Source organism: Pelecanus crispus, chromosome Z, assembly GCF_030463565.1.
Source record: "Pelecanus crispus isolate bPelCri1 chromosome Z, bPelCri1.pri, whole genome shotgun sequence".
NCBI lineage: Eukaryota > Metazoa > Chordata > Aves > Pelecaniformes > Pelecanidae > Pelecanus > Pelecanus crispus.
In genome coordinates this window covers 86,682,331-86,695,241 of record NC_134676.1, presented here as the reverse complement: position 1 = coordinate 86,695,241, position 12,911 = coordinate 86,682,331, and the positions used below count along the sequence as shown (strand labels likewise).

General features: G+C 65.5%; 1 protein-coding gene and 4 non-coding genes across 5 annotated transcripts; 4 read left to right on the top strand and 1 right to left on the bottom strand.

Moving 5' to 3' along the window:
• TUT1 (terminal uridylyl transferase 1, U6 snRNA-specific) lies at positions 1-5,472 on the top strand. The gene is made up of 10 exons (XM_075727138.1): positions 1-229; positions 303-493; positions 569-769; positions 1,504-1,618; positions 1,739-2,078; positions 2,174-2,283; positions 2,365-2,487; positions 2,573-2,665; positions 2,737-3,826; positions 5,427-5,472. The coding sequence occupies exons 1-10, from the start codon at positions 1-3 to the stop codon at positions 5,470-5,472; spliced, it is 2,538 nt and encodes an 845-aa protein (XP_075583253.1).
• On the top strand, positions 4,298-4,488 carry LOC142596760 (U2 spliceosomal RNA). The gene has a single exon (XR_012831882.1). It is a non-coding gene; the product is annotated as a U2 spliceosomal RNA (small nuclear RNA).
• Positions 5,473-6,508: 1,036 nt separating the features above from the next.
• LOC142596759 (U2 spliceosomal RNA) lies at positions 6,509-6,699 on the top strand. Its single transcript, XR_012831881.1, has one exon. It is a non-coding gene; the product is annotated as a U2 spliceosomal RNA (small nuclear RNA).
• A 1,716-nt stretch (positions 6,700-8,415) lies between these two features.
• Positions 8,416-8,606, top strand: LOC142596758 (U2 spliceosomal RNA). Its single transcript, XR_012831880.1, has one exon. It is a non-coding gene; the product is annotated as a U2 spliceosomal RNA (small nuclear RNA).
• Positions 8,607-9,435: 829 nt separating this feature from the next.
• LOC142596776 (U2 spliceosomal RNA) lies at positions 9,436-9,626 on the bottom strand. The gene has a single exon (XR_012831898.1). It is a non-coding gene; the product is annotated as a U2 spliceosomal RNA (small nuclear RNA).
• Positions 9,627-12,911: the final 3,285 nt, after the last annotated feature.

The following is a 12,911-nucleotide window of genomic DNA, read 5'->3' as shown; positions in this document are numbered from 1 at the left end:
ATGGACGCGGGCCCTGATCCCGATCCCGATCCCGGCCCAGCCACGGACGAGGGTCCCGGCCCCGGCCCCGGCCCCGGCCCCGGCCCCGGCCCCGGCCCGGTCCCCGACCCCGACCCGAGCACGGAGCTGAACTCCAGCCTGGTCCCCGACCCGGTGTCGGACCCCGACGTGGAGCCTCTACCTCGGGGCGGTTTCCGCTGCCGCTTGTGCCAGATCTCCGCGGCCAACCGTGAGTACGGGGGCTGCGGTAGCGGGGATGGGCTCCGGGGCACCGGCTTAACGGCGCTGCCTTCCCCGTGCAGGGCCCAGCCTGGCGGAGCATCTGCGGGGGAAGAAGCACCAGCGGCTGCGGAGTTTGCGGGCCGAGCGCCGGGCCCAGGAGCAACGGAGCCTCTTCGTCAGCGGCTTCGCCCGCGGCACCTCGGGCGCGGAGCTCACCGAATATTTCGGGGCTTTTGGGGACGTGGCGGCAGTTGTGATGGACAAGGAAAAGGTGGGGACGAGCCGGGGAACCGGGCTGGGGCCACCGAGCCGGGGCTGACGGGGCTTTCCCTCCCTGCACCCTCAGGGCGCCTACGCCATCGTGGAGCTGCAGGACGCTGCGGGCCGGGAGCGGGCATTGGCAGAGCCCCAGCACAGCCTGGCCGGGCACCGGCTCCGCGTCCGCCCCCGGGAGCAGAAGGTTTTTGCCTACGGGCCGGGGCACAGCCCCTGCCGGGAGTCCCGAGGCCCGGGGCAGCTGGAGCAGGAGCTTTGCCAGGCTCCGGATGTGAGTAGGGGTGCAGGAGCTCCCCCCCCCCGGGGTGTTCTGGGGGTTTGGGGGGGGGTCCTAGGGCTTTGGGGGGATCCCAGGGGTTTAAGGAGGGATCCTGGGGCTCTTCCAAGGGTTTGGGGGGGGGGGTCTCAGGGGTTTGGAGAGAGTCTCAGGGGTTTGGGGAGGGGTCCCGGGGCTCTCCTGGGGGTTTGAGGAGGGATCCTGGGGCTCTCCCAGGGGTTTGGGAGGGGGTCCTGGGGGGTTGGGGAGGGGTCCTGGGGCTTTGGGGGGTCCTGGGGTTTGAGGAGGGGTCCTGGGGCTCTCCCAGGGGTTTGGGAGGGGGTCCTGGGGGGTTGGGGAGGGGTCCCGGGGCTCTCCTGGGTCTTTGAGGGGGTCCAGGGGTTTGGGGAGTGATCCTGGGGCTCTCCCGGGGGTCTGAGGGGGGTCCTGGGGCTTTGGAGGGGTCCTGGGGTTTTGGGGAGGAGTCCTGGGGCTCTCCTGGGGTTTTGGGGAGGAGTCCTGGGGCTCTCCTGGGGTTTTGGGCGGGTTCCAGCGCTCCTCTGGGTGTTTGGGGAGGGGTCCTGGGGCCCTCCCAGGGCTTTGGAGGGGTATCCCAGGGCTCTCCCAGCAGTAAGGGACCACGCTGGGGACCACGGGTGACCCCGGGGGATCTTCTGGGGGTGCAGGGCTCTCCCATGGGTGCCGGGGGGGGTGTGGGGGATGCACCCCACCTCCACTGGTGCCTGCAGGTGGATGCCCAGATGACGCAGCTGGTGGGGCTGCTGGCGCTGAGCGAGGACGAGCGGCGCGTGCGGCACCTCCTGGTCGCGCTCTTCCAGGAGGTCTTCACCGAGTTCTTCCCCGGTGAGTCTCCTCCCCATGTTCCTCGTGCAAGCACGTGACGCAGCCGCCACGTTCCTCGTGCGAATGCGTGACGCGGCCACCGCATCCCTCGCCCACGCGATTCCGTCTCTCCCCGCCCAGGCTGCGCTGTCATGCCCTTCGGTTCCTCCGTCAACGGCTTCGACACCCGCGGTTGCGATCTGGATCTGCTCCTGGACCTGGAACCCACCAAATCCCTCCAAGCATCAACGCGAGAGGCTGCCGGGAACGGATCCGGCTCCGGTGCGGAGGATTCCATCCTCAGCGACATCGATTTAGCGGCCACGTCGGCACCAGAGGTGCTGGAGCTGGTGGCTGCCGTGTTGCGCCGCTGCGTGCCGGGCGTTCGCCGCGTCCGGGCCGTCCCCACCGCCCGTCGCCCCGTCGTTAAATTTTGCCACAAGCAATCGGGCTTGGCGGGTGACATCTCCATCGACAACAGGTCCGGTGGGCTGCGGGACCGCGGTGCGGTTACCGGAGCGGGATTTTTCCTCTCCGGAAACACGTCCTCATCCCGTGATGCCTCCGTCCCCGCAGGCTGGCGCTCCTCAACACGCGGTTCCTGCAGCTTTGCGCCGAGGCGGACGAACGCGTCCGGCCATTGGTCTACGCCGTGCGGCTTTGGGCCAAGCAGCAGGGCCTGGCGGGTGAGGGCAGGCGGCAGCGGGGTCCTGCCCGGCTCCTCGGCGGGCGTGGCGCGGCTCTGACGCCATTTTCCCCCCCTTCAGGAAACCCCGCTGGGGGCGGACCCCTCCTCAACAACTACGCCCTGACACTGCTGGTGCTGTTTTTCCTGCAGACGCGCGCTCCCCCCGTGCTGCCCACCGTTGCCCAGCTGCGGGACTTAGCAGGTAGGCTCCCTCCCTCCGGCTGTCCATCTGTCCGTCCCCTTTTCCGCGTCGCCCCGGCGCTCATCTCAGTGCCGCTCTGCTCCAGGGGATGAGGACCGCACCGTCGTGGCTGGATGGGACTGCAGTTTTCCCCGGGACGCGGCAGCGCTGGAGCCCAGCACCAACACTGAGAGCTCCTGTGAGTGCCGGGCGGGGCGTCTGGGGAATTCCCACCGTCCTGGCGCTGCCCTCACCACTCGCTCCCCGCAGGTTCGCTGCTGGCCGATTTCTTCCACGTTTTCGGCGATTTCGACTTCCCAGGGCGGGTGATCTCATTGCGGGAGGGCCAGGCGCTACCGTTGCCGCCCCCCGAAGCCGGCGAGGGGTTGAAGTTAGGACCCCTCAACCTGCAGGATCCCTTCGAGCTGAGCCACAACGTGGCAGCCAACGTCAACGAGAAAACGGCGGCGCGTTTCGGGCGTTGCTGCCGCGACGCCGCCAAATACTGCCGTAGCCTGCAATACTGCCGTAAATCCAGCAAAGGCCGGGTCTGGGGGCTGACGCGGCTCTTCCGGCCGGGCGCGGTGGAGCCAGGAGCGGCGAACGCCGGCACTTTCCTCATCTCCATTCCCTTGGATGACGCCAGCGGCTCCCAACAGCTTTGCCGGGAGCCCGGTGGTCGCGGCCCCTGGTTCCGGGAGGTCTGCGCCGCCATTGCCTTCGTGTTGAGGGACGTCCTCAAATGCAGCTGCGCGGTGGGGAAACCGCCGCAAGCTTCCGGCGAGGAATCCGAGTTCCCGGAGGATTCAGCGTTGTCGGAGGAGCTGCCCGCGGCACCGGCTGCGGAGGAGGCAGCAGTGGGCTCCAAGCGTCGCCCGCCTGAGGCAACAAACGGCGCGGCGCTGCCAGGCGGGAAGAGGCCGCGGACGAACGGCCCGGAGGAGACGGCGAACTGGAGCTGCGCTGTTTGGCACCGGGTGTGGACGGGCCGCCGCCGCCTACGCCGGCGGCTGCGCCACGGGGACGGCGACGACGTGCCGGATGGCGACGATTTGCCGGACGGCGCCGAGCTGGAGCTGGAGCGGAAGGTGTCGGAAGCCATCGCGCAGCAGGACGAAGCCGGGTGGCCGCCGGAGCCCCTGCTGCGCTTCGAGGCCAGTGCCCGGGTGGCTGGCACGCGGCGGGAGGCGCGGGTGCTGCTGCGCCTGCTCCCTACCCCGCCTCCCCCCGGGCCGCTTTTTCGGGACTTTTTCCATTTTTTGCGGAGTTTTTTGCCCGTTGCGGTGCGGCGACGCCTGGGGCAGGGGGGGAGCCCGGATCCGCGGGAGGGTGGGGATGCGGAGGTGTTTTTATCTACAGCGTGAGTTTCTGCAGTAAAAAGTTGGTTTTGCAGCCGTGTCCTGCGTGGGCTGTCGCGGGGGGAGCGGCGTCCCGCCGGGGCCCTGGGTGCGGATTTGGGCCGGGGGGGGGAAAGGGGAAAATGGCGATCGCGGGGACACGGCGGGGGCCGCCAGGAAAGGGCGAGGGGGCGGGGCCTGCGGAGCTGGGCGGGGCTTGGGGAGCGCGGCGGGGCGGGGAGAGTGCGGGTAGAGGGCGTGGTTATGGTAATAAGGAGTGCTGCGCGAGGAGAACGGGCTGCTGGGAGTCCCCGCTGCGGGGGTCTCCGCGCTGCGGCGGGGGTCGCGGGTGTCGGGGCGCGGGCGGGCCGTGCGGGGGTGCGGGGAGCGGGGCTTGGAGCGGGGCGGTGCGGTCGGGGCCGTTGGCGGGGGAGCGTCCGTGACTTGTGTGCGGTGGGCGCGGGGTGTGTGCGGTGCTTGGGGGTGTGTTTGTCATCGCTTCTCGGCCTTTTGGCTAAGATCAAGTGTAGTATCTGTTCTTATCAGTTTAATATCTGATACGTCCTCGATGAGAGGACTTTATATTAAACGGATTTTTGGTATTGGGAGTTGGACCCGGAGCTTGCTCCCTCCGCTCCGCGCATCGTCCCGGTATTGCAGTGCCTCCGGGTACGGTGCACCCCCGCGGGGGACCTCTCTAACCGGTCAAAGACAGCGCGGCACTTGTCTCTCGTTCCGGGGTTGCGGTGGGGCCTGGGCTCCCGGCTCTCCCGGGGACAAAACCCCAGCCCCGCCCCGCACCCGAGGCGTCCCCGGAGCCGCGACTTCCAAATGCGCGTACAATGTCCGCAGATGGGAGCGGCGCTCGGTTCGATAGGCGACGAGCCACCTTCTCCTGCCGGGAGCCAGAGTCCAAGGTCCTCCAACAGTTCTGTCCTGGTTCCGGCTGGGATAGAGCTAATTTTCTTCCCAGTAGCAGGCACAGTGCTGTGGTTTGGATTTAGTAGGAGAATAACGCTGATCACACGCTGATGGTTTAGTTGTTGCTCAGCGCTGCTTATGCCAGGCAAGGACTTTGCAGCTTCCCCTGCTCTGCCAGGGGCACAAGGAGCTGGGAGGGGGCACAGCCAGGAGAGTTGATCCCAACTGCCCCAAGGGCCATTCCATACCATATGGCGTCATGGGCAGTATGGAAACTGGGGGGGTTGGCCGGGGAGCAGCGATCGCTGCTCGGGGACGGGCTGGGCATCGCTCGGCGGGTGGGGAGCAATTGCATTGGGCATCACTTGCGTTGGATATTATTATTACTATTAGCATTATTATACTGTTACTATTAGCATTACTATTTTACTTTATTTCAATGATTAAACTGTTCTTATCTCAGCCCAGGAGTGTTTCTCACTCTCGCTGCTCCGATTCTCTCCCCCATCCCATCGGGGCAGGGGCAGCGAGCGATGGCTGCGTGGTGCTGAGCTGCTGCTGGGGCTGAACCACGACAAGTTCGTAGCTGCCCTCGTGCCATTTTCCTCACGCACCAAGCGGGAATCCCATAAATTTTATGGCGTTAGCGTTGGTCTTGTCTCTGCTCTTTTAGCTGTTGACATTTCTTAACTTTTTCCGCAGCTGCAGCCCGCACGAGATGTTGCTTTACTGTCATATCTCGCCGTGACGTCAACCACCCCCCCCCCCGGTCTTCCCTCACCAACACCAGGCCTGGGTTATACGACTCATTCCGAGCATCCCTCAGCAGCGGTTCTTGGAATAGAGTCACAGAACCATCGAATCGTTTAGGTTGGAAAAGACCTTTAAGATCACCCAGTCCAACCGTTAACCTAACGTTACCAAGTCCACCACTAAACCAGTTAAGGGTAGAGCAGCAATTTCATGTTTCCTGGCTTGGTGGCTGTATTATTTATAGTGAAAGCAAAAAACTGGGAATCACTAAGGTTGGAAAGGATCTCCAAGATCCTAGATCCTAAGATCTCTAAGATCACCAGTCCAATCACCCCAACACCCCCACGCCCACCAAACCATGTCCCCCAGTACCACCTCTGCCCGTTTCTGACCCCTCCAGGGCTGGGGACTCCCCCACCGCTTGGGCAGCCTGTTCCAACCCTTGCCCACCCTTTCCATGCACAAATTCCTCCCAGTATCCAACCTGAACCCCCCGGCGCAGCTGGAGCCCACCTGGGCGTGGCTCAGGCGTGGGCGGGGCGAAAGTCGGCCAATGAGAGCGCCGCTACCGTGGCGTATGCAAAGCGAGGCGCGCGGAGCATTCGAATCGCCTCGGGGTGGGGTGTGGGCGGGGATTGGGGCGGAGCGATGCAAATTGCAGTGAGCGACAGGCCAATCAGAGTGCACCGGGGAAACGGTAGACGGGGTGGGGCGTATGGGGCCTGGGGGCGGGGCCTGCGGAGCTGGGCGGGGCTTGGGGAGCGCGGCGGGGCGGGAGGAGTGCGGCGTAGGGGCGTGGTTATGGTAATAAGGAGTGCTGCGCGAGGAGAACGGGCTGCTGGGAGTCCCCGCTGCGGGGGTCTCCGCGCTGCGGCGGGGGTCGCGGGTGTCGGGGCGCGGGCGGGCCGTGCGGGGGTGCGGGGAGCGGGGCTTGGAGCGGGGCGGTGCGGTCGGGGCCGTTGGCGGGGGAGCGTCCGTGACTTGTGTGCGGTGGGCGCGGGGTGTGTGCGGTGTTTGGGGGTGTGTTTGTCATCGCTTCTCGGCCTTTTGGCTAAGATCAAGTGTAGTATCTGTTCTTATCAGTTTAATATCTGATACGTCCTCGATGAGAGGACTTTATATTAAACGGATTTTTGGTATTGGGAGTTGGACCCGGAGCTTGCTCCCTCCGCTCCGCGCATCGTCCCGGTATTGCAGTGCCTCCGGGTACGGTGCACCCCCGCGGGGGACCTTGCACTGGTTAAAAACAGAGCGAAGGCTTCGTGGGGCTCCGGTAACTCTAGCGTTTCAGTCCTGGGAGACCCTTGGAGCTGCTCCGGTAGCGCCGGGGGGAGCCCTGGAGCTGCTCCGGGCGGCTCCGGTAGCGCCGGGGGGAGCCCTGGAGCTGCTCGGGGCGGCTCCGGTAGCGCCGGGGGGAGCCCTGGAGCTGCTCCGGGCGGCTCCGTGTGGCTCCCGTAGCACCGGGGGGAGCCCTGGAGCTGCTCTGTGTGGCTCCGGTAGCGCCGGGGGCAGCCCTGGAGCTGCTCGGGGCGGCTCCGGTAGCGCCGGGGGGAGTCCTGGAGCTGCTCCAGGTGGCTCCGGTAGCGCCGGGAGGAGCCCTGGAGCTGCTCCGGGTGGCTCCGGTAGCGCCGGGGGGAGCCCTGGAGCTGCTCCGGGTGGCTCCGGTAGCGCCGGGGGGAGCCCTGGAGCTGCTCCGGGCGGCTCCGGTAGCGCCGGGGGGAGCCCTGGAGCTGCTCCGGGCGGCTCCGTGTGGCTCCGGTAGCGCCGAGCGCAGCCCCCGGGCAGGAGCCGAGAGGGGCAGTGGGACCGCGGGGGGTCCCGGCGCGCTGGGCAGAGCCAGCTGGGCGTGGCTTCGGCGTGGGCGGTGCGAAACCCAGCCAATGAGAGCGCCGCTAGCGCGAGGTGTTCAGAAAGACGCGCGGAGCGTTTGAATCGCCTCGGGGGGCGGGGCGGGCGGGGATTGGGGCGGAGCGAATGCAAATCGCAGTGCGCAGCAGGCCAATCAGGTTGCCGCGAGGAGGCGGTGAAGGGGCGGGGCGAGTGTCAGCCAGAGGGCGGGGCGTGTTGCTAAGAGACGCCGAGGGGGGCGTGGCCTCTCGAAAGGTGAGGGCGGGGCGCGCGGCTGGCGGGGGCGGGCGGGGGCGGGGCTGGCGCAAGTCGGGGGCGTGGTTATGCTAATGAGGCATCTCCGTGCTCCGCGGGGGCCGCCGGCAGCTCCCGCCGCTGCGGCCCCCGGGGTCCGTCGGGGGGGGCGGCTCCTCCCCGCCATCCCGGGCCGGGCTCCGCACGACGGCGGCGGAGTGGGAGAGCCGAGGGCACCCCGGCCCCGCCGGGCGCGGCAGAACCCGCCGGGCCGGCCCGGGGCAGCCGTAGTCACGCGGCGCCGGCTGGAGCGGGCGGTCCCGGACCGCGTCCCGGCGGCCCCGGAGCATCCCGGTGGGGGAGCCGCCGCCCGGGCGCCCCACGGCCCCCCCGGGCCTCCCGCTGGGACCGGCGGCGTTTCCCGCGGCTGCGGCGGGGCGCGGCGGCGTCTGGCGGGGTGGGGCGGGGCCAGAGGGGGACGCGGGAAGGGGCGTGGCGCACGCAAAGCAGGAGCGGCCAGCGCGGCGCGGAGGGGGCGTGGCGCGGAGGGGGCGTGGCGCGGCGGCGCCGCTGGGCGGGGCGTACGGTGGCGGGAGGGCTTCTGGATGTGAACTGAGGGCGTGGTTATGGTAATAAGGAGTGCTGCGCGAGGAGAACGGGCTGCTGGGAGTCTCCGCTGCGGGGGTCTCCGCGCTGCGGCGGGGGTCGCGGGTGTCGGAGCGCGGGCGGGCCGTGCGGGGGTGCGGGGAGCGGGGCTTGGAGCGGGGCGGTGCGGTCGGGGCCGTTGGCGGGGGAGCGTCCGTGACTTGTGTGCGGTGGGCGCGGGGTGTGTGCGGTGCTTGGGGGTGTGTTTGTCATCGCTTCTCGGCCTTTTGGCTAAGATCAAGTGTAGTATCTGTTCTTATCAGTTTAATATCTGATACGTCCTCGATGAGAGGACTTTATATTAAACGGATTTTTGGTATTGGGAGTTGGACCCGGAGCTTGCTCCCTCCGCTCCGCGCATCGTCCCGGTATTGCAGTGCCTCCGGGTACGGTGCACCCCCGCGGGGGACCCCTCTAACCGGTCAAAGACAGCGCGGCACTTGTCTCTCGTTCCGGGGTTGCGGTGGGGCCTGGGCTCCCGGCTCTCCCGGGGACAAACCCCCAGCCCCGCCCCGCCCCCGAGGCGTCCCCGGAGCCGCGACAGCGCCTTCGCTGTGGGGCGAAGGAGAAGGAACAACCCCAGACGGTGGAATCCAAGAGCAGCGCTACCGGTGCCCCGGGCCGGGGAAACGAGCTGGGAAAGTTAAAAAACAGCGAACAGTCTTGGCCATTGCTGCCCTGCGCGCGCTCAGGATACAAAGGTGAGGAACCTCCGCGTCGGTCCCCAAGGATATAAAAATGACTCAAACTCAAAAAACGACCCCAAAATGGAGCTCCCGTCTCTCCGAGGGCTCTGCCGGCACGCTCGTCGCTGCCGGAGCTGGCTCTCGCCGCCCGGACGGACAGACGGACGCGCAGGCGCTGCCATGTCGGCTCATGCGCGAAGAGAGCCCGGCTCTGCCCGCCGGGGGCGCTGGGGGCGCATTGCAGAGACAGGGGATAGGGAATTAAGCGTAACTGCGCATTGCTGGCCTTGCGGAAACGCCTGCGGCGGTGGCGTGTCATTTCGTACATGAAAGAGGTGAGGCCTGCGGAAGTCTCAGCTGCCACCGTCTGGGGTTGTTCCTTCTCCTTCCCCCACAGCGAAGGCGCTGTCGCGGCTCCGGGGACGCCTCGGGGGCGGGGCGGGGCTGGGGGTTTGTCCCCGGGAGAGCCGGGAGCCCAGGCCCCACCGCAACCCCGGAACGAGAGACAAGTGCCGCGCTGTCTTTGACCAGTGCAAGGTCCCCCGCGGGGGTGCACCGTACCCGGAGGCACTGCAATACCGGGACGATGCGCGGAGCGGAGGGAGCAAGCTCCGGGTCCAACTCCCAATACCAAAAATCCGTTTAATATAAAGTCCTCTCATCGAGGACGTATCAGATATTAAACTGATAAGAACAGATACTACACTTGATCTTAGCCAAAAGGCCGAGAAGCGATGACAAACACACCCCCAAGCACCACACACACCCCGCGCCCACCGCACACAAGTCACGGACGCTCCCCCGCCAACGGCCCCGACCGCACCGCCCCGCTCCAAGCCCCGCTCCCCGCACCCCCGCACGGCCCGCCCGCGCCCCGACACCCGCGACCCCCGCCGCAGCGCGGAGACCCCCGCAGCGGGGACTCCCAGCAGCCCGTTCTCCTCGCGCAGCACTCCTTATTACCATAACCACGCCCCTACGCCGCACTCCTCCCGCCCCGCCGCGCTCCCCCAACCCCGCCCAGCTCCGCCTGCCCCGCCCCCAGGCCCCATACGCCCCACCCCGTCTCCGTTTCCCCGGTGCACTCTGATTGGCCTGTCGCTCACTGCAATTTGCATCGCTCCGCCCCAATCCCCGCCCACACCCCACCCCGAGGCGATTCGAATGCTCCGCGCGCCTCGCTTTGCATACGCCACGGTAGCGGCGCTCTCATTGGCCGGCTTTCGCCCCGCCCACGCCTGAGCCACGCCCAGGTGGGCTCCAGCTGCGCCGGGGGGTTCAGGTTGGATACTGGGAGGAATTTGTGCATGGAAAGGGTGGGCAAGGGTTGGAACAGGCTGCCCAAGCGGTGGGGGAGTCCCCAGCCCTGGAGGGGTCAGAAACGGGCAGAGGTGGTACTGGGGGACATGGTTTGGTGGGCGTGGGGGTGTTGGGGTGATTGGACTGGTGATCTTAGAGATCTTAGGATCTAGGATCTTGGAGATCCTTTCCAACCTTAGTGATTCCCAGTTTTTTGCTTTCACTATAAATAATACAGCCACCAAGCCAGGAAACATGAAATTGCTGCTCTACCCTTAACTGGTTTAGTGGTGGACTTGGTAACGTTAGGTTAACGGTTGGACTGGGTGATCTTAAAGGTCTTTTCCAACCTAAACGATTCGATGGTTCTGTGACTCTATTCCAAGAACCGCTGCTGAGGGATGCTCGGAATGAGTCGTATAACCCAGGCCTGGTGTTGGTGAGGGAAGACCGGGGGGGGGGGTGGTTGACGTCACGGCGAGATATGACAGTAAAGCAACATCTCGTGCGGGCTGCAGCTGCGGAAAAAGTTAAGAAATGTCAACAGCTAAAAGAGCAGAGACAAGACCAACGCTAACGCCATAAAATTTATGGGATTCCCGCTTGGTGCGTGAGGAAAATGGCACGAGGGCAGCTACGAACTTGTCGTGGTTCAGCCCCAGCAGCAGCTCAGCACCACGCAGCCATCGCTCGCTGCCCCTGCCCCGATGGGATGGGGGAGAGAATCGGAGCAGCGAGAGTGAGAAACACTCCTGGGCTGAGATAAGAACAGTTTAATCATTGAAATAAAGTAAAATAGTAATGCTAATAGTAACAGTATAATAATGCTAATAGTAATAATAATATCCAACGCAAGTGATGCCCAATGCAATTGCTCCCCACCCGCCGAGCGATGCCCAGCCCGTCCCCGAGCAGCGATCGCTGCTCCCCGGCCAACCCCCCCAGTTTCCATACTGCCCATGACGCCATATGGTATGGAATGGCCCTTGGGGCAGTTGGGATCAACTCTCCTGGCTGTGCCCCCTCCCAGCTCCTTGTGCCCCTGGCAGAGCAGGGGAAGCTGCAAAGTCCTTGCCTGGCATAAGCAGCGCTGAGCAACAACTAAACCATCAGCGTGTGATCAGCGTTATTCTCCTACTAAATCCAAACCACAGCACTGTGCCTGCTACTGGGAAGAAAATTAGCTCTATCCCAGCCGGAACCAGGACAGAACTGTTGGAGGACCTTGGACTCTGGCTCCCGGCAGGAGAAGGTGGCTCGTCGCCTATCGAACCAAGCGCCGCTCCCATCTGTGGACATTGTACGCGCATTTGGAAGTCAGAGTCGGACTGTAATTAGATCTTAGTATTGTAATTGCTTTGATTGGATGTTCATAAATTGACGATTCCATCTACCTACCCAAGGCAGGGGCCGGACCCCACCGAAGGGCGACGGAAGCTTCTGTCGAATGCTGGTTCTCAAATCGGGTGTGACAGGACCTGGGGACGCAGGGGCTCCGTCCTCATGCCGCGGTACATCTCAGTTCTTCTATTGGGTTTGCGTGGCAAGGTTTTGGTAGCGGGGCGGCTTCTGTGAGAAGCTGCTAGAAGCTTCCCCCGTGTCCGACAGAGCCAACGCCAGCCGGTTCCAAGACGCAACGCCAAGGCCGAGCCCATCAGCGACGGCGGTAGCGCCTCGGGGATAACGTATTTAAGAAGTGGGGGGAAAAAACTCCAACCGGGGCACAAACTGCAGCTGGAGTGAGGATATGTGAGAGGAACGGGAGACTCCGTGTGACCCCGTGGAGAGGACCCCACCTTGGAGCAGGCTCCCGGCTGGAATTGTGACCCCGTGGAGAGGAGCCCATGCTGGAGCAGGCTCCCGGCTGGAATTGTGACCCCATGGAGAGGAGCCCACCTTGGAGCAGGCTCCCGGCTGGAATTGTGACCCCATGGAGAGGAGCCCGTGCCGGAGCAGGCTCCCGGCTGGAATTGTGACCCCATGGAGAGGAGCCCACCTTGGAGCAGGCTCCTGGCTGGAATTGTGACCCCATGGAGAGGAGCCCGTGCCGGAGCAGGCTCCCGGCTGGAATTGTGACCCCATGGAGAGGAGCCCACCTTGGAGCAGGCTCCCGGCTGGAATTGTGACCCCATGGAGAGGAGCCCGTGCCGGAGCAGGCTCCTGGCTGGAATTGTGACCCCATGGAGAGGAGCCCACCTTGGAGCAGGCTCCTGGCTGGAATTGTGACCCCATGGAGAGGAGCCCACCTTGGAGCAGGCTCCCGGCTGGAATTGTGACCCCGTGGAGAGGAGCCCGTGCCGGAGCAGGCTCCTGGCTGGAATTGTGACCCCGTGGAGAGGAGCCCACCTTGGAGCAGGCTCCCGGCTGGAATTGTGACCCCATGGAGAGGAGCCCGTGCCGGAGCAGGCTCCCGGCTGGAATTGTGACCCCGTGGAGAGGAGCCTGTGCCGGAGCAGGCTCCCGGCTGGAATTGTGACCCCGTGGAGAGGAGCCCGTGCCGGAGCAGGCTCCCGGCTGGAATTGTGACCCCGTGGAGAGGAGCCCACCTTGGAGCAGGCTCCTGGCTGGAATTGTGACCCCGTGGAGAGGAGCCCACCTTGGAGCAGGCTCCCGGCTGGAATTGTGACCCCATGGAGAGGAGCCCGTGCCGGAGCAGGCTCCCGGCTGGAATTGTGACCCCGTGGAGAGGAGCCCACGCTGGAGCAGGCTCCTGGCTGGAATT

Coding starts and splice junctions, on each gene's coding strand:
- TUT1 (XM_075727138.1), top strand. CDS start 1: ATGGACGCGGGCCCTGATCCCGATCCCGATCCCGGCCCAGCCACGGAC. Junction 230..302: donor CCAGATCTCCGCGGCCAACC/GTGAGTACGGGG, acceptor TTCCCCGTGCAG/GGCCCAGCCTGGCGGAGCAT. Junction 3,827..5,426: donor GAGGTGTTTTTATCTACAGC/GTGAGTTTCTGC, acceptor CTTTTTCCGCAG/CTGCAGCCCGCACGAGATGT.